The 26,594-nt window shown below is 37.0% G+C and overlaps 9 protein-coding genes across 9 annotated transcripts; 5 read left to right on the top strand and 4 right to left on the bottom strand.

The window, feature by feature from the left end:
* Positions 1-524: 524 nt before the first annotated feature.
* On the top strand, positions 525-3,854 carry SAPINGB_P004094 (uncharacterized protein; the record flags this gene model as incomplete). The annotated part of the gene is made up of 1 exon (XM_031998809.1): positions 525-3,854. One exon carries the CDS (start codon positions 525-527, stop codon positions 3,852-3,854), a length of 3,330 nt encoding a protein of 1,109 aa, XP_031854700.1.
* Positions 3,855-11,113: 7,259 nt separating this feature from the next.
* Positions 11,114-11,629, bottom strand: SAPINGB_P004093 (uncharacterized protein; the record flags this gene model as incomplete). The annotated part of the gene is made up of 1 exon (XM_031998808.1): positions 11,114-11,629. One exon carries the CDS (start codon positions 11,627-11,629, stop codon positions 11,114-11,116), a length of 516 nt encoding a protein of 171 aa, XP_031854699.1.
* Positions 11,630-12,281: 652 nt separating this feature from the next.
* Positions 12,282-14,213, top strand: SAPINGB_P004092 (uncharacterized protein; the record flags this gene model as incomplete). The annotated part of the gene is made up of 1 exon (XM_031998807.1): positions 12,282-14,213. One exon carries the CDS (start codon positions 12,282-12,284, stop codon positions 14,211-14,213), a length of 1,932 nt encoding a protein of 643 aa, XP_031854698.1.
* A 591-nt stretch (positions 14,214-14,804) lies between these two features.
* On the bottom strand, positions 14,805-15,587 carry SAPINGB_P004091 (uncharacterized protein; the record flags this gene model as incomplete). The annotated part of the gene is made up of 1 exon (XM_031998806.1): positions 14,805-15,587. The coding sequence occupies one exon, from the start codon at positions 15,585-15,587 to the stop codon at positions 14,805-14,807; it is 783 nt and encodes a 260-aa protein (XP_031854697.1).
* Positions 15,588-15,798: 211 nt separating this feature from the next.
* SAPINGB_P004090 (uncharacterized protein) lies at positions 15,799-18,165 on the top strand (the record flags this gene model as incomplete). The annotated part of the gene is made up of 1 exon (XM_031998805.1): positions 15,799-18,165. The coding sequence occupies one exon, from the start codon at positions 15,799-15,801 to the stop codon at positions 18,163-18,165; it is 2,367 nt and encodes a 788-aa protein (XP_031854696.1).
* Positions 18,166-18,521: 356 nt separating this feature from the next.
* On the top strand, positions 18,522-20,502 carry SAPINGB_P004089 (uncharacterized protein; the record flags this gene model as incomplete). The annotated part of the gene is made up of 4 exons (XM_031998804.1): positions 18,522-18,689; positions 18,807-18,936; positions 19,024-19,058; positions 19,174-20,502. The coding sequence occupies 4 exons, from the start codon at positions 18,522-18,524 to the stop codon at positions 20,500-20,502; spliced, it is 1,662 nt and encodes a 553-aa protein (XP_031854695.1).
* A 1,421-nt stretch (positions 20,503-21,923) lies between these two features.
* On the top strand, positions 21,924-23,468 carry SAPINGB_P004088 (uncharacterized protein; the record flags this gene model as incomplete). Its single annotated transcript, XM_031998803.1, has 1 exon — positions 21,924-23,468. One exon carries the CDS (start codon positions 21,924-21,926, stop codon positions 23,466-23,468), a length of 1,545 nt encoding a protein of 514 aa, XP_031854694.1.
* Positions 23,469-23,738: 270 nt separating this feature from the next.
* SAPINGB_P004087 (uncharacterized protein) lies at positions 23,739-25,603 on the bottom strand (the record flags this gene model as incomplete). The annotated part of the gene is made up of 5 exons (XM_031998802.1): positions 23,739-24,258; positions 24,363-24,464; positions 24,556-24,865; positions 25,020-25,333; positions 25,440-25,603. 5 exons carry the CDS (start codon positions 25,601-25,603, stop codon positions 23,739-23,741), a joined length of 1,410 nt encoding a protein of 469 aa, XP_031854693.1.
* A 405-nt stretch (positions 25,604-26,008) lies between these two features.
* Positions 26,009-26,574, bottom strand: SAPINGB_P004086 (uncharacterized protein; the record flags this gene model as incomplete). Its single annotated transcript, XM_031998801.1, has 2 exons — positions 26,009-26,316; positions 26,403-26,574. The coding sequence occupies 2 exons, from the start codon at positions 26,572-26,574 to the stop codon at positions 26,009-26,011; spliced, it is 480 nt and encodes a 159-aa protein (XP_031854692.1).
* Between the last annotated feature and the right edge of the window lie 20 nt (positions 26,575-26,594).

Below are 26,594 nucleotides of genomic sequence, written 5' to 3'. Positions count from 1 at the left end.
GTAATATTAAATAGATTAATCATTTATTCAGTGTATCTCAGCATGATATGAACATCTCTGCACAATACCAGCTCACAATCAAACGGAACATCAATAATCGGAGCATCCGGGATTCAAAACTTTCAAAAAAAAAAAAAAAAATAGAATAGAAAATAGAATAGAAAATAGAATAGAAAATAGAATAAAAAATCATTTACACTATCTTCACTATCTTTACTATCAAATCATTATTAATACTCATATCGAAGTTCAATTATTGGTTGGAAGGCTTTCAATTCTGTTCCAGCTCATTCCATCATTTACTGCCCATATACACGTGATCAAACCACCCAGTCTAAAATAAAAACAAAAAAAAAATCTACTAAGATATCCCGCAAAAAGGCTTTTATCCCCTTTCACAGCCCCTTCCATAAATCACCCTACTTCTCATCCTCAATTTCTATCATCATCATCATCATCATCATCATCATCATCATCATCATCATCATCATCATCATTCATTCATTCATTCATTCATTCTTAGAATGTACACTCTCGAAACCTCTTCGCATATTCTTCAGCTATTCCCGGTTCCAAATGAACCTTACTATGCGCTGGTAGATCGGGCTAAGCCTATAGATTACTCAATTGTACCTCTGGCCGCCAACACAGTGCTGGCCGTACAGCCCACATCAACAACTACAACCACCTCAGGTGCATCTATCGACGACCCAGATATTCAGCTTGTCCTCGACGGATTGCCAATTGGTGATGTTCCCGCTACATCTCCGGCAACATTGGCCGATTTCATGCTTTATTGGAAAGAGGCGCTCTCGTCTCTTGCTGTAAACTCTTCAAAAACTGGTGTCATTCCACAGACACAAGCCACCCCAGAATCTTCACAATCATCACAACCTACACAACCCTCCGAAGTTATGAAAACATCACTTATCCGGAACATTGAGCCATTCAAGACATCTTTTCTTGAAGATCGGAAGCTCAAGATCCGAGCAATTTCATGGAACATACATGCAGAGCCTCTTACAAAAGCAAACATCCACGCACTTCTCGGTCTTCCAGAACCCTTTGATCTCTACATTATAGCCATTCAAGAGTCCGACCAGCTTGGTCCTAAAAATCTTTATGCAAATCAAACTACGCTTGCTGCCACCCAGGACTACGTTGTTCAGACTCTTGGTGGCCCAAACAAGTACCAGATCGTCGCAGCAAACCAGCTTCTCGGTATTATGCTACTGGTCGTCGCTGCTGCGCCGCTTATCCCCCATCTGTCTGGATTTACTCAAAACACAACAGGCACAGGAATCTTTGGCATATGGGGTAACAAGGGCGCGGCCGTGGTTTCTTTCTACGTTGGCCAAGATCTTGCAGTAGGTTTGGAAGGAACGCATATCTCTATTCTCAATTGCCATTTGGCTCATGGCGAAGGAATCCAAGGCATTGAGCGTCGTCGTTGGGAGCTTTCTGAAATCCAAAAAAAACTCAATATCAATGGGCTCATTGGTAAGCGTGCGCCAATGTTGATTTTTTCCGGTTCAAATGATAAAGAAGAAAAGGAATCTGAGAAAAAAGAAACCAAAGAAGAACCTAAAGAAGAACCTAAAGAAGAATCTAAAGAAGAGCCTAAAGAAGAGTCTAAAACGGAACCTAAAGAAGAACTTGAGAAATCAAAAAATGAAGATGACGACGAAGATGACAGTATCATTGTAAAAGAAGATCAAGATAGCATTATTGCTAAAGACAACGACAGCATTTCCGACGAGGACCTCGAATCACTACCGCCTGTGCCTATTGCTGCACCATCAATTGACTCCTCTCCTGAACCTGAACCTGAACTTGAATCCACACCTTCAGTGACAATTGTGCTCGGTGATCTCAATTATCGAGTTGCTTTGGATCCTGCTGTTGTTCAGGATCTTGTTGAACAAGAGGACTACGATACCATTATTACTCACGACCGCCTTATTGTCGAGCACCAAAACAAGCGCCTTCTGCCTCGATTCTCTGAAGCTCCCATCAAGTTCCCACCCACTTACAAGTATGTGGTTGGCACGGATGACTTTGATGATACTAAACAGCCAGCTTCCGCTACTGCATCGGGTACCAAGCGAGCCCGAGCTCCATCCTACACAGACCGCATTTTCTTTACCAGCGAAAATACTTCAGAGCCATGTACGGCATCGAAATATGAATCGCTCATGGAGTACACCATGTCTGATCACAAACCAGTGGTGGCTAATTTAGACGTGGTGGTCAAGACAGTAGACCCTGAAAAACGTCGTGTTGCTGTTTCAAAAGTATTAAAGGAATCAGATGATCGCGAGAATTTGTCCAAGCCTACGGTCACGGTGACACCACGAGAAGTAGCTATCAATGATGCCTTGGTTTTACGCCCAGCTGAGGCTACAGTGGCTTTACGGTACCAGCCTAATGAGAAGGCTCCTAACAAGGTTCTCCACTGGCAAATTTCACTTGCACCAGATGCTCCAATTGATCCTTCAGCTCCAGAAAATGCCTTTGTTCCAAGCACAGTCTCGTCCACATCTGTATCAATTTGGCCTAAACAAGGCGTGCTTCCTCCGGGGGCAACGCAATACATCAAGTTTGGGTGCACGCTGCCCATTGCCAAGGGCACTTCAACGGTTTCGCGCGTTGCAGTGCTTAATATTATTGACACCCAGGACATTTTTGTACCCATTGAATTTTCAGCACTTCCCACTAGCTTGGGTACTTCGCTGGACGTTTTGTCACGACTTCCGAAGGGCGCACGCTCAGGAACAGCAACCATGTCGACAGACGATGCGGGTGCCAATATGCCCAAGGAGATTTGGAGCTGTGTGGATTATTTATGGCAGAATGTGGACCTTTTGTTTGCTGAGCCGCATAAGAAGCTCATGTGGGAAGATGCGCTTCAGAATGCCGAACCGTCGCTGCAACTGCAGGTGCAGGAATGGCTTGATCTTGGCGAGGATTTCGACACAGTAGTACTTACTGCTGCAAATGCAATTGTAAAGCCTGGAATGCCTTTAACAAGCAAGTCGAATCTAGGGCTGTACTCGGTGGCTGCACAGTTTTTGTTACTGCTTGAAAACCTGGATGGTGGTGTTGTGCCTGTCGAGTACTATTCGCTGGTGCTTAAGGGTCGAGAAGGTGCGTTGCAAGCTTTGGAGCGTGTACCGCGGGTAAATGTCAATGTGTTGCTTTATCTTGCTTCGTTTCTCAAGCTGTTGCTAGACAAGGAGCAGCAGGCCAACGATGCGCGTGCTCAGAAAAAGGCTGTCGTCAATGTTGCTGCTCCTATAGACTCTACTCCGACTGCTTCAAATGCCCCAGCTGAAGTGGCTGCAACACCAGTTGCTGGGGTACCAGTTTCAGTAACCCAAGAATCTAATAATGAACAGGGGAAACAGCAACAAGTACGACCAAAGTCTCGATCGATCAGCGAGCGATTTGCAAGTTCATTTGGTGGGTTTGGGCATAATGCACTTGATGCTGTAACGGCAGTTGGTACAGCAGTTGGCAACGGTGTTGTTGAGGCAGGCCATGGTGTTGTGGATGCAGGCAAGGGGGTTGGTACTGCTGTGACGAATGGGCTATCCAACTTGAAGATTCCACTTCCAAGCACAGCTGGGGCATCATCGTCATCTGGGGTTGATGATGTGAGTGAAGCTACAGCGGAGATTAAATTGGTGGATAATACAGACAAAGAGGAGCCAATTCGCGTGGATGCTGGACGTGCTCGGGCAATGCTTTCATTTTTTGAAGGATACGTGATTGCAAAGCCCATAGGATTTAAGGAAACTAAGGCGGCGAAGAATGCACGGGTAGACTTTTTGGCCGAGCTTGTTGGAGTTTAGTTGTTGAAGATGTGCATGTTTTATATTTATCAAAATAGTTTATAGTACTAATTAGTTCTATGAATATTATTAGCAAATGTATAAAAAAATAAATAAATAAATAAAAAAAGAAAGAAAACTTAAGATACAGTGGAATGCGTATATTCCAAAGGAAGGGAAGAAAAGAAAATAAAAATGTAGTTTTAGTGTTTTTGATACTAATGATGATGAAGGTTAGTTAGAAAAGCCGGATGAAGATGATGTGGTATTTTAGTAAGGGGGAGGTTTAATTAGACAAACATATCTGGAAGAATTAAATGGTTGAAAAAAAAAAAAAAAAATAAGAACAGAAAGAAAAAAAATAAAATAAAATAAAATAGTTGATTTTTCGTATTTTTTTTCTTTTTTTTTTTTTTTAAAAAAAAACGCCTTTTTCTTTCGTTATAATAAAATTCAAGAATTTAAATACTTTAAAAAAAAAAAAAAAAAAAAAGGAACCTTGTACAAATTATTAATTGAATTTTTTTTTTTCTTCATATTAAAAAAAAAAAAAAAAAAACTTTTCCCAATGACAAGGTTGACCTTCTTGTTCTTCGTTTAATCCAAAATTGGTAAAATGCAACCAGTATGACTTATACGAAAACGAAGTACCTTAAAACGATGTAATAAGTGGCTTATGCTTGAAAGAAAGTTGAATTCCTGTGGCTTCAACTGTTATTCTTTCAAAAAATTAATGGTCTGCTTTTAACTTGATAGAGAAAAATTGTCACTAAACATTGGCAAATGGTGTGGTATGTTATAACGTAAACATAATTTTGAAAAGAAACAAAAAAAAAAAAAAAAAAAATGGGCTCATGTGAATTCACAAGTAAATTTATGCGTATTTGTTAAAAGACCTCTCGATATGATACATTATTAATATACTACATAAAGCATCCCATCTCAAACTAAACCTTGAATTGGAAATATATATAAATATGCTACATTGGTTTTGCGGTAAGGGTGCACTGGATATATATATGCGATGGCCAGTTGCGTATAAAGCGATGAGGAATGGGTGATGTTTTTTTTTTATTTTTATTTTTTTTTTGTAGCAGGGATGAAAATCCCATGAAGGGTGACAGACAAAAGTGATGATGATATATACAAAATAGCCTGGTTAGAGCATATTATGAAGTTTAATCAATAGGCAAAACAAGCCTAACTAACGCATGAGTACATGGGCTACTAGACTCTACTCTAGTCAACTCAATGATGAGATGAGAAGATGGTTGTAGTCCATTGATGGTGATGGTGATGGTGGTGGTAAAACACAATTAATGCTGGGTTTTTAAATACCTGACCAGGAAACAATTAGCGTTTTTAATTGGAAATGGTGCGTAATTTTTAAACCAATTGTGATTAGAGAAAAAGAAGAAGAAAAAGACGAAGAAGAAGAAGAAGAAGAAGAAGAAAACATAAATGCACAGAACATGCAAAAAATAAAAATAAAAATAAAAATAAAAATTTTTTTTTCATTAAGCATATCTAATTCTTTTTAAAAAATAAAATCAATTGTCCTTTCTTTTTATCATTAAAACTTGTTTCTTTTTTTGTTTTTTTTCTTTTTTCATCCCTTGAAATTCAGAAATACTAGATAACTTGCGGATGCATTATATTCAAAGAAGACATTGTAACATAATGCCAACGTTCACGTTGAAAAAAAAAAAAAAAAAAAAAAAGACCGCAGAATTGTGAGTTTTATTTTTTTAAATATTTTGATTATCATAAAAATTTGTTCATTCAAGAATTATATTAAAGATTGGGAGGGAATGTTTTTTTTTTTTTTTTTTGTATTTTTTTTTATTAAAAAAAAAAAAAAAAGAAACATCATTTTCATCTCCTAAATTCAACTTTGTTTTTTTTGTAATTTTTTTTTTCCAATTTTTTCTCAACTTTTATTTTTTTTAGTCCCGGTTTCTTTATCTCTAAATTTTAGAGCCGTAGATATAACGGCTATTAGTGTGATCAACAAAAAATTCCAGAATCATGGACCTTTTTGTTCAAAATGTGCTATAAAATATCTTTGGCACTCCTTTTCAAAGAACTTTTTTTTTTTAATTCTTATTCTTGTTGCAATAAATACAATATATACTTATGTTGAAGAAAAAAAAAAAAAAGAAAAAAACTCTTGTGTATCTTGTTTACTAAAAGTCTTATTCCTCCCGTGTACGCAACAAATATTTGTTCCAATTGTCAAACAAACCAGCCTCAATTTGACAGTAAAAAATAATTGAGAACTTTACTAATTAATGACCACAAGTGTTTTCGCATGATAAAAGAAAACTCACCCGAACCACTGAAAAAAAAATAAATTATAATGATAATAATAATAATAATAATAATAATAATAATAATAATAATAATAATAATAATAATAATAATAATAATAATAATAATAATAATAATAATAATAATAATAATAATAATAATAATAATAATAATAATAATAATAATAATAATAATAATAATAATAATAATAATAATAATAATAATAATAATAAAATAATTATTAAATAAAGACAACTTGTATATTTTGTTTTTTTTCCCTATTTTCTTTTGATTGTTTAGGAGCGCGCACGGACGGATGTATTCGAGGCGCAAAGAACAAAACGATGAGATTTTGGTCTTGTATCATCGTATAATATTAATAATACATATAGTATAAAAATATCAAAAATAAAAGAGTACTTGTTATTTAATAATTCTCACAATGTAACATTGTTGTGAAATATTTTTTTCGTATATATATATATATTTTTTTTGTTCTTCTTTTGGGATTCAAATTATAAAAGAAAAAATTTTGAAATTTGAATTAAAAAATTTTCTTCTCTTCAATTTTTTGTGAATGAGATATAATCAATATCAACAACAACGTATTAGATTTAACAACTGCAAGACCCGGATCCAGATAGGTGGAAAAAATGTGATATATATTTAGATTGCAAGTAGCAATTGGTAATCCGTGGCATTTAATAATTGTTAACAACAGTAGCAATAGCAGAAATAACTACTATATACAATAAAAATAATCCACTCAAGAACAAAAAAAATAATAAGACCCTCTCTTCTTTTTTTTTTTATTTTTTTCATTATTTTTTTTTATTTTTTTTTTATTTTTTTTTTATTTTATTTTATTTTATTTTTTTTTGCTTTCGGTGGGTCTTCTTGATTTTTTTAATGGCGGATCGCAATCACGAGGAGTTGTAATATCGTGAGTATTTGAGAAAAAAAAAAAAAAAAAAAAAGCTGTTTCCTCCAAAATAAAAGTATAATCTCAGTGGATCCTAAAGAGAAAAAGCTGGAGAAGCGAATAATTCGATTTATTAGACTCTCTTTCAACACAAAAGAGATAACAAAAACATTCATTTTATGGATTATGGACTAATTGATAAACTGACTGTTTATTTTTGTCTACATCATGATCAGAAATAGATAGTGCAATATTATCACTTCACACAAGAAAAAAATGTTGTCATAGACTTGTATTTTTTTAGGGGGTAGTAACTACAAATTTATTAGGCCTAATAAATTTGAGGAACCCTAGGGTTCCTAAATTGAATAGTCATCAGTCATGTGGAAATACCGATGATGATGATGATGATGATGATGATGATGATGTTAATGATGATAACTAACCAGTTTAGTTGTTTGATTTAAATTAATAGTGCAGCTTTTTTTTTTCTTTTTTTTTTTTAAATCTCACTAGTATATATATTTTTTAAAAATAATACTTCTTTTTAGAAAGAAATAATTTACAAATAATAAAAAAAACTTCTTCATCTCCTTGGTTTCAAACCTTATATAAAATTTTTTTTAATAATAATAAAATAAAAGAATATTTAGAAGACATATGAAAAAAATATGGCTAAACTTTGATCGTCATAATATCAATACTTATACTTTATAAAAAAAATTACACAACCCCTATCAGCTTCTGCTTTTACCAAGTCTAAATATTATGACTGACGCCTGTCTTTGGAATATTGCCATTCTTACAGGCTGCATTTTGTATGCTGCTTTCTAAATACTTTTTTTTTTTTTTTTAATTTCACCCTTACCTAGGCCATTTCTGCATTGTGCATTGAGAAGAAGAGAAAAAAAGTCCACTTTTTCTTCAAATGGTCACTTCGTTTTTGCTTTCTTTTTTCAAAAAAAAAATAAAGACAATGAATATGAAGATGGACCGAATGTGGACCGGGTAGTCTACACGTGGCACCGAAAAGACTTTGCGTATATGAGCATTCAAACAGAAAAGAAGTAATAAATAAAACCAGTTAAATGCAAGAAAGAAGAAATTTTTGGAAATGCTCTTATTAAAAAAAAAAAGTATATATGCTTGTTTGTTAGCTAATATGCTTATTCAAAAACAGAATATGCTTTTTTAACCTATTTGAGGTGATTGTGATTTAAGAAAACAAAAAAAGAAAAAAAAAACGCATCTTGGTTTGGAAATAATTATTAAAAGGGATATTTCCTTTTGTTTAATAAAAGAAACACCTTTTTTTTTAAAAAAAAATTATATATATTTTCCTTTTTTACCAAGACCTAATTATAAAAAATATCACGGATATTATGGGTCTTAACTTGACTAAAATCCTTTAACTTTTGAGTCGCTTCAAGTCATTAAGGCGGGAAGCATATTTTCTTCTTCAACTTTTGACCTGAATTTTTATTTTCTTTCCTGTAAAGGTTAACAAATTTTGTCTTTTTTTTTTTAAAAAAAAACGACCTCTCCTCATATTTTAATGGAATATTCCGATTTCTCAACAAGGCTATTGAAAGCAGTAAACAAGCAAATATGCAAATAATGAAGCAATTTTTTTTTCTTTTTTTTTTCTTTCTTTGAATCCAAAACTTGCTATCTGCTTCTTCTTGGGTTTTTTTTATGTTAATGTCTGTATATATATACGCATGTGTCCTTAAAAAATTAACATCAAACATAAACTTGGATCAATCATTGCACATGCTTTTTAGCTCCCCTTGAAGAAGAAGAAGAAAACAAAACAAAAAGGAAAAAAAAAATTGGTGGATAAGATGGTACCAAATTTGACAATTTAGACATGGGTTAATTATTAATATATATATTTCAAAAAGAAAGGAAAAAAAAACAATCTCGGGTTTTTATGCGAGACTTCAAAATTCAAATGGTTCTAGACTTATATAACTAACTACATTAAAGAAATAAACGCACTCTTCTTGTTCCTTCACTCTCCTTTACAAAAGTGTGCACCTCATCGCCCCTCCTCCCCTCGTTACAATTTTTTTTTCTTGATAATAAAAAATAATGAAAAAGACGGGCAATTGGCAAATATTATAGTTGTATTCATGATGTTTTTTAAAAAAAAAGGCTAAAATAATAATATTGAAGAACGATAGTAAAAGAAATAAAATCAAGTCTAGACATATATAGATCTATATTAACATACTTGAGAAATGAAATAAAAAGGAAAAAAAGAAGTCAAGACATTATTGACACATTCTGTTTTTCCTTTCTTTACTTACAATTTTCAAATGTACTTGAAGATATTGTAAATGCCAAGTATTTTGAAAATTATGAGCGTTCTTCTTTGGTTTTTTTTTTTTTTTTTTCCTTCATCAATAGATTTCAAACCAATTTCAACATTACCAAGAATTACAAATTACAAATTACAAATTTAATTAAAAAGATTAAAACGACAAGAACTTATAAAACCCGGACATATATATTTATGCCGATATATAAACGATCAATCATATAAAAAAACCCCTTCAAATCTTTAATTTTTTTTTTTTCATTTTTAATAATCTCTTCACTTTAGTATCGTACTCTCTCGTTTTAATTATTATTATTATTTTATTTAATTTTATTTATAAATTTTTCATATCCCGGTAAACACCCATTGTTGAATTTCTCCGGGCATCATCTTTTCATGAAAAATATTTATAAATCTAGCAGTGTCTCATTTTAGGGTTTTTATTTAAAGGTATAAATAATTCAAAAAAAAATTTTTTTCTTTAAAATTATGACATACAATTAATCTATTCTACAAGAGTGTCGATTCAATCTTGAAAACAAAATGAAGTGCTCTTTTGGGATAAACGTTTTCGTCAAATCCATAAATATCTATTTGCCCTGCTCCACCAGTCCGGCATTAATATATCTTGGTGATGTTAAATCTCATATATTTAATTTTTTTTCCAAGTTTTATAATTATAATTATATAACACAAAAAATATGTATACTTGTATATAAATATATAAAAGTTGTCATGGCAAACCTGACGGTTTTAGAAACAGAATACATATTATTTAATGAAAGCAAGCAAGAAAAAAGCAAGCAAGCAATCAAAGAATAATAATAAAAGAAATTAAATCGAATAGAAGCTAGAGAAACAGAAGAAAAAGAAGAAAAAGAAGAAAAAGAAGAAGAATTTTTTTTTCACTTTTCCAGAAAACGTACATCTATGCTTCTAGAATTGATTTTTTATGACTTACTTAGATACGCATATACTTTAATGGTTAAAAAGGAGAAAAATAACGGGTTTCCATCTTCTCCATAGTCTTGGGGATAAAAATAAATTAATGAACAAAAGTTTCAGTCTTCTTTTCTTTAAACTCTTTTTTTACTTGTTTTTTATTTTATTTTTTTTTATTCAGACTTGCCTTCATTATTCATTTCTATATATTCATCTATAGTTACAAGATGATTCCTTTTCCCCTAAAGTAAAATAAAATCTTTCCGTCTTGTTGGGATATTGTTTATAAAACATCTAAAAGTCACTTTATTTTTTTTATTTTATTAATTTTATTAAAAAGATCCTTGATCTGTTTTCAAATAAAATCTTCATGAAGATTTAACATGATCATGTTTAAGGGGGGAATAGATTAGGTTGGATGGGTCATTCAGTATTTTTACATGCTTAAATTTTTTTATTTTTAAGAAAAAATATAATCCTCCATTTAAAGTGCAAAAGTCACGTGGACATGATGTAAAAAAATTTTTCAAAAAATTGTTGTTAAAGTACAAAAAAAAAAAAAAATAAAGGTCTGCAAAAATATTTTTCGTCATTCTTTTGATTCTTTCTCAAAAAACTTTAAGTTAAGAAACAAATAAAATTCTTCTCCTTTTTTCAATCTCTTATTTTAGCTAGCGGCTTATCCACGCCCTCAACATCAAAAAAAAACCCTCTTCAAAGGGGAGTATCTGGGCGGATTACCATTTGTATCAGGAGTTTGATCATTTTTCTTCTTTTTCTTCTTTAAAATTGACGGGGTCGTCCTAACGTAGTACCACTACCGTTTGTTTCAATCTCCATCTCGCCTTCTAGTACAGCTGCTGAGTTATCACCAGCAAGCACAGCTGCCAAAGCAAGTGCTTGTTCTCTGGCACGTGCGTTTGCCTCTCTGCGGGCCTTAGCCTTACGCTGGGTCGATGACATTTCCTGCTGTTCGCCATCAATTTGCATTTCTCCAGAAAGCTCGGCGTGGATCGCAGCGGCCACAGCGGCCGCAGCCTTGTTCTGGTATCTTGCATTGCGATCACGCTTAATCTGCTTTTTCTTAGAAATAGTTTTGGAAGAAAGACCAGTTGCAACTGAAGTCGTAGTGCGAACAACAAGAGCAGTCGAAGATCCCTTGGACGAAGGCTTTACAGTTGCAGAAAGCTGAGAAGCACGAGCAGCTTGGGCACGACGGCGTTGCACCTTACGTGCAAAGCTCTTGGCCTTGTGAGCATTCTGCTTCAAGTGAGTAGCTTTATTAATAAGATCAGGCATGATGAAATATTGTTTCTAACGAGAATGGAGAGTTTAATACTTTCTTAGTATGGTGGTGGTTGGTGCGGTTCAAGAAAGAGTGGTGGGAAAAAAAAAAAAAAATTTTTTTGGTTTGAAAAATTCCCTTTTTTTTTTTTTTTTTTTGCATTTCTAAACGTAGAAAAATTTTAAACTAAAATTTTTTTCAGGAAAGCGCCGCACAAACATTCTTGATTAAGCAAAAATCTTAAAAATTGAAATAAAACATTGAAAAATGCAATGGATCTGGATTAAAAGTTTATAAGAAATCTGATTTTAATATTTTCAATAGGCCGTTTCTTTCAATTTTCAATGGTTTTTGGCATAGTTGGTTTATATAGCATAGTGTGACTAATGAATTATATAATCATGATGATTGACTTTTTAACAAGCCTCCCGTTGTGGCCTTTAAAAATCCTCCTTCATCACGAAAAGAACTCTTAATTTCAACCTTCAATTCTTTTTTTCTTTTCAAAAAAAAAAAGAAAAAAAATCTTTTAAATAGCATTGCTTTGCAAAAATGAGCCAAAAAACTTCAATTCATAGAAGGTTGCCTATATACCACAAGTACTCGTCTTACAGCCTTCGGGGCCGCTTGTTACAAACGCCTGCATCCCCAGAATACCTCACAGAAATGTTTCAAGACTTGTCGGTTGATACCAAGCAGGAACCTGCAGTTATTAAAAACATCCCAATTCCTTATACCCCAGAGTCATTGATACAATCATCTTCTTTATCGATTTCATCAACCGCCTCTCCATCTAAAAGACATCAGCTGGTTGCGCGCCTAAAAGAGCGATTATCAGGTACTTTCTTCCGGCCAGCCGTACGTTATGAATACCCTAGCGAGAAGAACAATTTGCAGCCTAATGGCAGCACTGTTACCATCAATAGAAACAGCAGTAGTAACAACAACAATACCATTGGGGGCCCCAGATTCAGAAATACCAATGCTCCTACAATCATTCCAGATGATTTAGCACGTAAACTTCAACAGTCGTTTCCTTACAGGGGGAAAAAAGATTTGCGGGGGATTGACGATGAGGAAGAAGAAGAGAATGGGCAACAACAGCTGTCGCAACAGAGTATGCAACAACAGCAGCCGTTCTATTATACTGACAATCCAACACATACGTCATATGTTGCAAACCGGGGCTCTGCGCGACGTGCATTTTCACTTGTTCGACCAGGTGCTAAAATGGGCGAAAGTGGTGGAAACAATAGCAGCACGCATGTAGACGAGAGCGACTGTGGAGAAGCAAATCAAAAAAAAAGAGGATCATATTATTATTACCACGACTATAATGATGGTAGCGAGGCGCCCTATGAAGCAGACAGTTCAATATCACACTCGTCGCTGGGCTCTGGATGTTTGTCTGAGTACAACCAGTTGGTTGGTAACCAGGGCGTTGGTAAAAAAGGTGATTTTGTTAGAGGCAGTAGCAGCAGCAGCAACAGCAGCAGCAGCAACATCAGCAGCAACATTAGTAGCAGCAGAAGTAGTATTAACAGCGGCATTAGCAGCATAAGTAGCAGCATCAACGGAAATATTCATACAAGAGGGCGGCTAACCCGACTACATCGACTACGGTCTTTGTCACAGGCGGCGGAAGAAACCGCTGCTTCATGGCGGCCAAGATTGGGGATGGAAAAAAAAAATGACATCCAAGTAACTGCCCACAATGATTCAAGCAACGTCGTAGACTGGTGTGTGAAGATGACACCACAAGAATATTACTACCCGACGGTGGATACGGCCACGCGTAACTTGTTTTTTAACGGGAAACGTGGTGGGCAAGAAGGTACCAGGGGGTCCAGGGACCAACCTTGTTTAGTGGGCGCCGGAAAAGAAGATAGAGAAGGCGTGCGGGCCTTGTTTCGGACGAGCACAAACTATATGCGGCGGATGGGAAGCTTACGGCGGTTAGGGGAACAAACAATAGAGTATCCCAGAGACCGTGACCCAGGGTACAATGATGGATATTATGAAAATGATCAAGTGGAGATTTATCAAGACCCACAGCCCATATCTGCTAGCACTATTGTATATGATGGGGAAATTGGAGCAAGCGGACTGTTGTCGCGTAATGGCAGTAGGTATACGGCGCGGTCTGCGCGATCAGTATATTCCAATACCACGGTGTCGTCATCCAAGTCTTCAGCAGGTGGTGGAGGAGCATTATCCCAACGGACTGTACTACGGTCGCGCGTGAATGGGAACAGTGAGCGTGAATTGGAGCGGTTACAGGAGCAAGATCGGCGCAAGGGGGACAGTGGTGGTAGTAGTAGTAATGGCGTAGACAAAACTACAGGTTCTACCAATACTCGAAGCATTGTTGGGAGTAAGCGTCGGGCTGAGTCAGTCCGTGCACGACGACGGAAACGGCGGATGGGTGCCAAAACTGACGACAGTAATGGTGATGACAACCATGACTTGGACAAGTCACTAGCCAAAACAAACGCACAATCGTTCTCGTGCTCACCAGGAACTACTCAATTTATTTTCAATGACATGCAAGATGTGTACAGTTTAATGATGGCTGAAGACAGTGTATTATTTGATTGAGAAAGAAGCAGGTATTGAAATAGTGTTTAGTAAAAAAAAAAAAAAAAAAAAAAGAAAAGCTCAAGTTTTCATTGTTGTTTATTTGTATGGCAAATCTTTGCTGGGTTGTTTGGCTGTGTTGGCAGCAGCCGTGGCCTCAGCCGTATTGAGGTTTGCAAGTTTTTCCTTTTCTGCAGCTCCTAGTTTTTCCGGTGACAGGTTTTAACTGCTGGCAACGAAGGCGTAACAATGACGGCGATTCGGAGGCTTTGATAAGGCTTATTGGATGTTAGAAATTAGACTTTTGAGTGAATAAGTTATGTAGTTTGATTTTATGGAATTACAGATGCTATAATGAATGAATAGATGAAGGGTTGATGATTTCCTATTTCAACATCGGCTGTCAATTAAATTAGCTCATGACTGGCTAGCTTAAAAACGTTGAGTTTGTAGGTAAGGACTTGTCGTAGACAAATTCAAAGGCAAAGTAAAAATTTTTAAAAAAAAGAAACTAAACAATTCAAGTTTATCTTTCAAAGATAGTAACCAAGAATAGTGAATTAATTAATGTAGAAGAAAAGTCTATGGTTTTATATTATTCAAATTTCTAAATCACGCCTGACCAATCTTATCAAACAGACTCCAATCTTCAGAAGGAGCAGCAGCAGGAGTTTTTTCAGATGTATTTTCAGGTACATCATTAGCAGGCTGGGTCGTAATAAAGTTGACGACTGAAGCCACCATGGGCTTTGAATTAGGAACAAAATGGCCACCCGGGTGAGTTAGCAGCGTACGGGATTCCGGAGAACAAGCATTATACAGAGCCATTGATCGTTCTTCTGAAACTACTGTGTCGAGAGCACCAAGAATATGCAGTGACGGGGTGCTAATTGGTGGCGTGTAAAAATGTTGCAAAGCATCGGGCTTGACACGGAACCCAGAGTAAAAAATGCCAAACTTAAGAGGAATATTTTTTTGCTTGTACTCTTCAGATCCGGCCTGTTCGGGCACAAGCTCGTGCAACTTGTGGATGACTGTACAAAGAATACCGGCAAACCCTGCGCCTTGCGAGAATCCAAGTACACCATCGTAGGGACCATTTTCTTGAACAGATTGCTTAACACAAGCAAAAGCCTGGTCAAGAGTATAGTAGTCGTCTTTTTGCTCGTTGGCAGGCCACCAAGAACGGAACGCGTCGACGGCGGCATCATTACCTGATTCGCCTCCGAGGGTAGTTGGCTCAAAGGGCAAATCTGCGGTATCAATTTTGACAGGAGCTGTCAAGTAAACAGTTTCATAGCCGGCTTTGGCGAGAGCCTTACGCAGAGCGCTGGACTTTTTGGCGAAAACAGAGCCGTTTTGGACAAAGCCGTGGAGACACAAGATTTTGGGCATGGTTTTAGGATGAGTTAGGTTGAGATTTATTTTTTATTTTTTATTTTTGTTTTGGGTAGTGTAGTAAGAAAGAAAAAAAAAATGGTGGTGGTGGTAGTGGTGATTGCAAATAGTAGGCTTTTTATTGACTGCCGCACGCACAAAAAATTTTTTTTTTATTTTTCACTACACACACACACACACATTTCAACAACTACAACTGACATTAAAGATGCTCTCGACTATAGCCAAGCGAGGCATTTGTTTTACGCAACCGGCGCGTCGTGGATTCCACGGTACAGGGCTGATTTATTCTTCTGAAGATTCTGTAGGTCGTGCAACTAGACTTCATTATGCGCATCGTCGAGTACCCGAGACTTTTGGGAAGCTTGTTGAGCCTGAGCAACAACAACAACAGGAAGACTCTTCCTTGGACATATTGGCTGAGCCTGCTGCAGCATCCGAAAAAGTGCGAGTAGTTCCTCTTGAGGCGTTTCAAACGGAGCGCTTTGTAGAGCGTGAGAAGCCTGGATCAAAGGTTCTTGGTGACCGATCGGCCGGTGCTAAATCTAGGTTTGATCCACGCACTTTGGCCGGCCACGCACACCAGGGTACCACACTGCGAGTGCCGATGCGCATGGCCACCACCATCAACGATTCGCTGTTACGCCACAGCGGTCATAACCCTCAGAAAGTGCGTGAGAGAGCTGCTCAATATTACGTCGAGCTCAACACTGGGTCTCGATTCAAGCCTGGCATCACCAACAAGGAAACACCTCGGCGAACCAAGGAGACCACATCTGGAGGGTTTCATCGACCTACGGATGACCCTCTGGATGTGGATGCACACATGGCAGGTGTATTTTTACAAAATTATGCCAGCATTTTTGCAGCTGTTTCAGAGACGAAGCGACGGATGGATGCAAATCTGGAGCGGTTACGCAAGGCCGGACACAAAAACGTGCCCAAGGAATGGCGGCCAGAACGTGTTTTGGATATTGGGTTTGGACCAGCAACCGGAATGGCTGTAATTAACGAGGTGTTTTCACGGGACCCAGGGTTTGGACCTAGCCGCAAAACGGCTGTTATTATTGGTCACCCGTATATGGCAAAGCGAGCACGGGAGGTTCTTGGGAGTCAAGCTAAAGAGGTTCTTGAGTTTGTGCACTTGCCTCGGGAGGCTGCGGAGGAGTCGATGGCGGAACTTGAGGAGACTCGTGCGGCCCAAGAGCTTGCTGATTTGGAGCGAGGAGAGGGACGGACTGTGGAGTATTCTACCATTACGAAAATCACTCAACAAGTGCCTGTAAACCCTGCAGGAGAAATGGCTAATTCGAGGAAATATGATTTGATTGTGGCTACTCACCAGCTGTACCGAGGCGATGCGCGGTTCCCAGACTCTGTGGACGAGCGAACAGAGCAGTTGCTTGGTCTTCTTGCTCCTGGGGGTGCTCTTGTGTTTGTGGAACGTGGTGATCCTCATGGAGCAGAGGCAGTAGCTCGAGCTCGTCAAGTTATGTTTCGTCCTGAGAATTATGATGTTGAGGTTGGGAAGCCAGCGGCACGGCCATGGAAGGGAGGTAAACGATTACGGCCTGTGGATGCTACTACGGAGGAGCGTGAACTAAGTTCTGAGGAGATTTCAGAGCTTGATCTTCCACCAGAGCTTTTGGCTGAGTACGATGTTGTTGAAGAGTCGAGTGGGTCTTCTTCTTCTTCTTCTTCTACTGGTTCGTATAACCTACAAGTGCTTGCGCCATGCACCCACCTTAACAAGTGTCCGTTGCAAATTGGGATCCAGGCCCGGACACGCGACACGTCTGCGAAATTCAACTGGTGTCGGTTTGGACAAATTGTACAGCGGCCCAAGTTTTCTCAGGAACTTAAGAAGGGAGTTTTCCTTGCTGCGAAATGGGCTGGTAAGGCTACAGGACGAGCAAAGGATGGTCGTGGGTTAGCCGGCAGTGGTCGGCCACATGCACGGTCATACGAAACTGCTGTGTTTAGTTATTTATCTGTGATGCGAGAGCCTGAAGAGGCTGGGATAACAAGAGGAGAGCCCGAAAGCCGGATCATGCGTGCACCGCAGAAGCGGGACGGGCACGTGGTGATGCACGTGTGCTCGGAACGCGGAGCGATGGAAGAATGGATAGTGCCACGGTCGTTTGGCAAGCAAGCGTACCATGATGCACGCAAAGCATCTGGAGGTGACTTATGGGTGCTTGGGGCCAAAACGCGGGTCGTCAAGGCTGGGGCTCAAGAAAAGTTAGAGCAATTTTTATCAGGCAAGACCAAGTCAGAGGAAGAGGAAGGTGAAGGGGAAGGTGAAGAAGAAGGTAAAGGAGAAGGAGAAGAGGAGACATTTGCTTATGATGAAGCATGGACTTCTAGAAAAGATAAACGTAAAGCTGCAAGGGCTCGCGTGCGTGAGGAAAGACGAGCAGAGCGTGAGCTACGAGGAGAATTGGGAGGCCATAAAGCATTTGCCAGTCGTGATGATGGAGCAGTTTTCCGTGGTCATGATCCTCTTCCTGAGCATTTGGCTGAGCACTACGGGGTTGAAGATACTGGACCGTTTGGAGGAGATGGTCGACGATGAGGATTGATTGATTGATTGATATCAAGATTTGTAAATAATATTTATCAAAAGTAAAAAAATAATAAAAATATATATAAAAAAAAAAGTACCGCAAGGAGTTTCCTGGTGGTGGTTAATGAAGGAGGGTTTTTTTTTTATTTTTTTATTTTTTAGAGTGGGACTTTGAATATATGAGAGATAAGCGTTATGTTGTAGATATGAAAATGAATTTTTTATTTTATTTTATTTTATATATATGTCCGTATGACCAACCCTTTTTTTTTTAATCTTGAACCATCAACAACAACAACAATAACAACAATTTTTTTTTTTTTGACTATTCTCTCTTTATTTTTTCTTTCTTTCTTTTTTAAACTATGCCTAGTTATAGTACTTTTGATGATGACGATCTGGTTCCTCTAGTTAGATCAACTTCCGGAGCAGGAATCACATCTGAGACTCAGCTTGCTGATCTTGGATATGCACAAGAACTTCCTCGGCGGTTATCCATGATGTCAATTTTGGGCTTAAGCTTTGCAATCATGGTAAGCAAATTTTTTTTTAATTGTTTTTTTAATTTTTTTTTTTTAATTTTTATTTGAAGTTTACATCTATAGTAAAGGAATAAAATGATTTTGAAAATTAAAAACTAACATCAATAGGGAGTACCTACAGGCTTAAGTTCAACTATGGCCATTGGTCTAACAGACGGACAGCACGCAGGAATCTTTTGGGGATGGGTTGGAGTATCGCTTGTATCTGTTTGTATTGCAGCATCTTTAGCAGAGATTTGTGAGTTTTTTATTTTTTTTATTTATTTGAAAAAATCCTTCCTTTCTTCCCAAAATCAATTTTTACAACATTTTAACTCATTTTTAGGCTCTGTCTTCCCCACTTCTGGTGGTGTATACTATGTAAGTTATTTGTTGGGTTCTTATTTTTTTTATTTTTTATTTTTTATTTTTTATTTTTATTTTTTATTTTATTCCTTCAAACCCCTCATCATTCTTTGCTAACTCTTGCCAAAAGTGGTCTGCAATGTTGGCCCCCCACAAATGGGCCCCACTTGCCTCGTGGACTGCTGGCTGGCTTACACTTGTAGGGAACTGGACCGTAACAACTTCCATTTGTTTTTCCGGTGCTCAACTTCTCTTATCATCCGGGTCTTTATTTTTCCCTGACTGGGAGCCCAGTGCATTAGCCACGGTATTGGCCTTTTGGGGGGTTTTGGGTGCTTGTGCACTTGCTAATGCTCTTTTGGCTAACCATCATTTGGCTGCATTAAACACTGTTTGCATTTATTGGACTGCCACAACAGTCGTAGTGGTCGGAGCTTGCTTACTAGCTTGGGCTCCTGAAGTTAATGCTCCTAAGGTTATTTTTACTCACTTTGACTCTAGCTTATCAGGATGGCCCGCACCAATCGGGCTTCTTGTGGGCTCGTTACAAGCTGCTTATACTTTAACTGGATATGGTATGGTAGCATCAATGTGTGAAGAAGTACAATCTCCTGAACGGGAAGTTCCCAAGGGCATGATTTTATCTGTAGTTGCTGCTGGACTTACTGGAGTTATTTTTTTAATTCCAGTGTTGGCTGTTTTGCCCACTGACCGGATTGCGCAATTACTTGCAGCAAATGACATGCCTGTGACGCCCATGTTTTTGATGGTCACTGGGTCGCCAGTTCGTGCACAAATGCTTTTGGGACTTTTACAAGGAACCATTGTATTTGCTGGAGTTGGGTCTTTGACAGCGGCATCTCGTGGAACATATGCATTTGCTCGTGATGGAGCAATTCCTGGGTCTCATAGATGGGCTCGAGTTTATGATGGTGTTCCAGTTGGCGGGTTGTTTTTGTCTACGGCTGTGTGTGCTAGTCTTGGGTTAGTTTATTTTGGGTCTCGAGCTGCGTTTGATGCATTTATGGGATCTGCTACCATTTGTCTTTCAGCTTCTTATGGGTTACCTGTTGCCATTTCACTTTTCCGGTCTCGTCATGCGTTAGCTCATGCTCCGTTGAAACTTGGAAGATTTTGGGGGCCTTTGGCTAATTGGGTGACTATTTGTTGGATATGTCTTGCCATGGTACTTTTTAGTATGCCTGTAAGTGTACCAGTGACTGCGGGCACTATGAATTATGCGAGTGCCGTGTTTGGAGGGTTTTTCGCGATTGCAGCTGGATGGTATGTTGCATGGGGTCGGACTCATTTCCATGGACCTCCTGAACTTGTTGAGCATTATGTTAAGAGTGGAATGGGTAAACCAGAAGTAGTAGAAGGGTTGGAAGTTTCAGTTACAAGTGGGATACTAAGTACATCACCATCACCATCGTCATCATCATCATTATTGAGAAAGTAGTTTTTTTTTTTTTTTAGAGTTTAGATGTAACACCAAGCATGTAGCCGAGTTTCTAAATTGATTATAAAAAGGGATTTTAAAGGTACAAGTTAAATAAGTTTATTAGGGGGGTGGTGGTGAGAATTAAAAAAAAACTAGTATTTTCAAATATATTTTCATATTTTCATATTTTCCTATTTTATTTATTTATTTATTTAAGCTGCACTGCATTAAGCGAAAGTTTTTTAGGCTTTTTGTACTTTTTTTTTTTTTTTTAAAGGAGGAGTAGTTTAAAAAAATGATTTGATAGATGTTAATTATCAAATTTTTATAATAATAATAATAATAATAATAATAATAATAATAATTAGTTATAATTGTAATTGTATTATGTAATAATTTAATAATAATTATATTTTCAACATTTTGACAGCTCAAAACTGGCTTCCGCCCTTAACAGAATTTTATGAAATAAATAAAAATTAAAAATTAAAAATAAAAATTAAAAAATAAAAATATCCACAACTTTGATAGTTTTCAGATATAATTTTTTTTTATTCTTTATTTAATTATTTTTGGGAAAAATAGTAAAGAAGAAGAAGAAGAATAATAATAATAATAATAATAAAGAAGAAGAAGAAGAAGATAATGAAAAGAAGAAGGAAAAATGTTTAGAACACGCATCCACAGTATTTTGTTCTTTCGGTACTATATAAATCTTTTTTTTTTTTTTTACAGTTATATTTATAATATATTAATATATGGATTATTATTTTAAATTTTTTTTTGAGTGGTTTTTCAAAATCTTTTAAAACTAAATTTCTTAAAATGATTTAAAAAAGAAAAAAAAAAAACTCCCCCGATAGATGCAGAATAAAAATAAAAATAAGAAGAAGAAGAAGAAGAAGAAGAAGATGAAGATGATGAGAATATAATGAAAATAATGATAACGATATTACCTGGTTTGGACTGCTGCAATGGACATAATTCTTTTGATTTCCCACATAGGCTATAATAGTAATAATTATAATGGTAAATAATAGTAATAGAAAAAAAAAATAATAATAACAATCTTTTAATACCATCATAATCATAATCTTCTTTCTTCATTATTATTATTATATTGTGGATATATATATATATTTTAGAATTATTTATTTTTATTTTGACGTCTGCAGAAAAAAAAAAATAAAAAAATTAAAAAAATTAAAAAAATAAAATATATATGTCTGCTTTATACACACACACATATATTTTCTAAACAAAAATATAAAAACCTCGAAATAACCCAGCTTTTTTATAATTTTTTTTTTTTTATAAATTTCTATTTTCAAAAAAAAAAAATTCATTTTTATTCCTTTACTATATATATATAAATAAAATTTTTAATCTTTTTTCTTCTTCTTTTCCAATATATCATCATCATCATCATCATCATCATCATGTCAAATTATATTCTTCCAAGGTCACAATTTAACTCCTTACCTTCCCCTCCACAATCTTGTCATCCTGACTTTTTTGGTCCATCCACTTCATCTTCAGACTCTCAGTCTTTAACTTCTTCATCTTCTCACAAATCTCATAGAAAATCCCGTTCAAATGTTCAGGGAACTTCTTCAAACTCTTCTTCAAATTCTTCTTCAAATTCTTCTTCCTCCTCTAATCACCACCAGAAACCTTCACATATGCCATCAACTTCTTCTCTTCATTCTTCCTGGTCTCTGGCATCTTCCTCATCCTCCGTGCGTCCGTCCCGCCATGCGCGCACTCATTCATCCATCGCAGGTTCTCACAATCATTCACATAATTCACAACATTCATCATCATTATCATCTTCTACTTCATCTTCTTCATTATCTTCATCATCCAGAACAAACAAACAACTATCAATATTTGCTCCGGATGCCCTTATAAATAACTCTCCACCAACATTCCAAGATGTTTCTTCCCCCTCAACCCATAATCAATATCAACATCAACGTCAACATCAACATCATAAAAGAACATCCTCCTCAGTCTCAAGACATAGTCATAAACTTCCACCAACCCCTGCAGCTTCGCCTGACGCTAATTTGCACTATTTCCCCGAGCCGCACGTCAACACGGCCACTAATTCTCCTATACTGCATCATCATCACCACCAGCATAACCACACTGCATCAACTTTAACATCACCATCATCAACTTTATCATCATCATCACCATCACCATCTTACACACACTCAAGATCAGCTTCATCTGGGGTACGTGCAATTTCTGCAAGTATCGTTCGTGGTGCTGATCCTAAAATCCTACCACCAGGACTTAAGTCTGATTACTCCTTGACCTCTGCACGAGGTTCTACTGGCCCCCCTAAATCACACCACTTTTATGCATCCTCATCTTCATCCTCTTCCTCCTCTTCATACACCCATAAAAACCCCAGCTGTCTTGAAACTCCCCTCTCCCCAACTCTAGCTATGAGTTTACGAACCCCAACTGTCTATGATGATCATCCACGCAGAATTTCAGTCTCAACTTCAAGTGCAGCCGCCACTGCTCGAAAACACTCTGCTCCTTCTCCTTCATCTACCTATGCCTTCCAAGACCATGCAACTGTTTCTCTTTCCTCTCCTGTTTCTCCCCCTCTCCCTGATTCTTCTTCTTCTTCTTCTTCTTCTACACAACCTTCCTCCTCCTCCTCTTTAGGCCCCACCCCACCAACCCTGGACCCAGCCTTGCTAGCCCAAATCTCAATGTCTAATCCGGCTTTCGCCTCCATCCCTCAAGACCAACAGCGCCTGCTTTTCGGTCTTTATCTTCAGGGCCTTTACGGTGACTTTACTGGCTGGCGCAATGTTCCTGTGCGCCACTGGCATGAGCATTTTGTCCGCCACCGCGTCGAGGCAATTGCGTTGAACGCAGAAAGCGCATGGCGTCAAAATAGGGGGCTGAGCCCCGCTGTTGCTCTGGAGCGTTTCAAGGTTCTCGTGGCTTCGTACCTTTAAAGACGCTATAATTTTTTTTTATCCCGATATTTATTTATATCCTGTGGATATAAATGTCGTCATTGTCATGATCGTTTTATTTGAGGGTGGTGAAAATTTCTCTCACTCTCTCTCTTTTTATGTATAACTGGTTTTTTTTTAATGAATTTAATGACTTTATGAAAATAATAAAAATGAAATAAATAAAATAAAATAAAATATAAATATAAATTTTTTTTTTAAAAGTATACAAAAAAAAAAAATCTCTAGTAACTTACATATATATATGAATTACTTGCTGTCTAATTCTCGCCAGTCAAAGTTGGAATAAACAACCGCAGAAAAGGCATTCAAGTCCGGAACATTGGCCATAGCGGTCACATACTCACTAGGTTCTAAAGGTGTTCCGGCCCCAACCCCATGAGCTTGTTTAGAAATGTTGGCCAAAATACTTGCCAGTTTAACAGTTGCCGGTGAGATTTCTTTTCTATTTTCTTCTTTTTCATCTTCATCATTCTCCTTTTCTTCCTCTTCTTTCTCTTCCAATTTCTTTTCTTCTTCTTCATCTTCTTCTTTAACTTCTTCAACTGGGTATAACTGTGAAATCTTGCTCACTGATATAGAAAGTCCTGTATGAACCAATCGTTTAATCACCTCACCAGCATTTGGTGACTCAACCAAATCTGCAGTTTCATCCAACAATTCACGCAACCCAGGCGCAAGTTCTTCCGTTTCAGCACTTGGATCTTGTTGAGCTTGTGCCAACACATAAGTTTCTAATTCTTCTGGGGGTATCAAGTTATGCAAAAAGCTAGTTATAATAATGAGAAAAAAAAAAAAAAAAAAAAAAAAATATTTCGTTAGTATTAATAATCGCAAATTTATCAAAAACCGTTCTTGACCTTAATTACTTACTTTTGAGCTACCGTAGAATCAAACGGATAATCAATCAAATACTGCACTTGGCCAATAAGTTCCGAAAGCTTTTCCAGCGTTAAGTCGGCACGCGGATTGATTCTAACAAAAAAAAAAAAAAAAAAAAAAAAAAAAAAAAAAGAAATCATTAATCCTTTGTGTTCGTAAAGAATTTTAATCGTTTTATACTTACGGTCCGAATACCCGCTCAACGGCAGTCGTCACTTGCTCCTTTAGTACTAGCCAGCCTCGGTTTAGAAGCCACCAGGAAAACATGAGGTAAAGTCTGTTTGTTGCAGCCTCTCTTTCTGCTCTTTCATCTGCATCTTCTTCAACTTCTCCATCGCTGCTACTCTCACCAGATCCTCCTGTGGGTCTCCGTGAGTCTGCAAGTTCAATCACAGAAACAACATAGTTCTTTCTTCCGAGAATATTAAGCTGCACACGAGTCAAGAAAACAAGAAGGGCCGTAGAATAGATTAACGTAAACAATCGCGCAATTGCTAAAAGAACAAAAAAAAAAAAAAAAAAAAAAAGTAAAAGGTTAATTTCGGTTGTGTCCGATAATGAGTCTGTTTAAAAAGAGGGTTCCCACTCCCCTCTTTCTTTTCTTCTTCTTCTTTTTTTTCTTCCCCTCCACAATCACCCCCCACATACCTTCAATCTTAAGTTCCTGCCACAGTTGCGATTTCGATGCTCGTGGACGAGTTTCTACAAGTACCGCAGATGCTTCTCCTTCCACTGTAGTTGTTGTTGGGGCCATAGCACCGGCCACACTTTCGGATCCAGTTTCTGAAGGGGCTCCCTCTGCTGATACTACTGACCGACTTGCTGCCGAGCGTTTTTGTTGCAGTTGTTGAGTGATACTTTCAACTGGATATGCGTCAATAATGTCTGCGGATAATCCTGGTAATAACGCCATGATTGTGAATGTTGCATCCTCTTGGTTCTGATCAAATCTTCGTCTCAAACTATGAATTGAGTTAGAAAAACGAGCCATAAAAAAATAAAAAAAAAAAATAATAATAATTAATCATAAATATAAACAAAGTATTGAAACTACATTAAAAGACTTACTTTTCTTTAGCAGTACGCTCACTGGCAAGTCGATCTTGAAGCTCAAAAAACTTATTCTTAAGATAATCAATGGCCAAGTAACCTGAAGCCACGATGCCGGCCGAGACAAGCAGTTTGCGGCGGTGGCGCTTAAGAAACGTGCCGACTGAGGACACAATAGTCATTTTACTGGAGCGATTGATAAGATTCAAGTTGAGTATATGAATTATACAGTAATTAAATAGTCACAGAAGGTTTATATAAGGTTGATGATATAAAAAAAAAAGGGTAAATCAAAAAATCAAAAAAAGAAGACGAAGAAGAAGAAACAAAAGTGAGGGGGAAAAAAAAAAAAAAAAAAGAGGGAGGTGGGATTCTTTTTCTTTAAAAAAAAAAAAAGTTTTGGTGGAGAAGCACAGAAAAAAAAAATCCATGAAATCAGTAGGAAAATGATAAAGTGCACGTGACCAAATACAAGCCGAGGTTTAAAATCACATGATGAGACAAACTGCTAGGCTAACGTACCGTCGTCACCGGGACTCGAGTATGATTGGCAGAGTGTATAACTTTTTTGGTTTTTTTTTTTTAATTTATTTTTTCTTGCTAGCAATAGACTGTGACATTTGCTTTAAAAACTCAGTAGCTTGTGCATCTGAATTGTTTTTGTTTGTTGTTGCACCACTACTTCCGGTACCCAGTGAGTGCTTGACAAACCGCGCAGCTGCTTCCTTATCTATCCGTGGTCGGGAAGGCTCTGTAGATGGAATTGATGAAGTTGATAATCCTTCTCCTGGCTTATTTTTGGCTGCTGCCAGGCGTGTCATTGTGGCCTTGACGCGTTGAAGTTCTGTGCTAATTGGGTGGTTCTTTGGGTCGGCACCTATAGATTTCAAGTATGCTTAACAATGTGTTAGAACAAATACAAGTAGATAAAATATACTATAAAGTAAAGTAAAGTAGAGTAAAAAAAAAAAGATGACTTACCAAAAATAACTGCGTCTAAGGCATATGTGATAGCAGCATAATGGTTTGCTTGGTCTAATGGTGATAGGTCTTCAACGTCTTCTGTGAGTAAATCTTCCAAGAGAGGTTTAAGGGCGTCGACTTGAGTGCCGAGTCCGTCAACAATTTTCTGTACTTGAGGGACTGATTCCATTGTAAGTATTTAAAAAAAAT

The sequence above is a fragment of the Magnusiomyces paraingens genome (assembly GCF_902498895.1).
Source record: "Magnusiomyces paraingens strain CBS 517.90 genome assembly, contig: contig3, whole genome shotgun sequence".
Classification (NCBI taxonomy): Eukaryota; Fungi; Ascomycota; class Dipodascomycetes; order Dipodascales; family Dipodascaceae; genus Magnusiomyces; species Magnusiomyces paraingens.
Note: the sequence above shows the minus strand (reverse complement) of the source record. Positions and strands in the feature narration are given on the sequence as shown.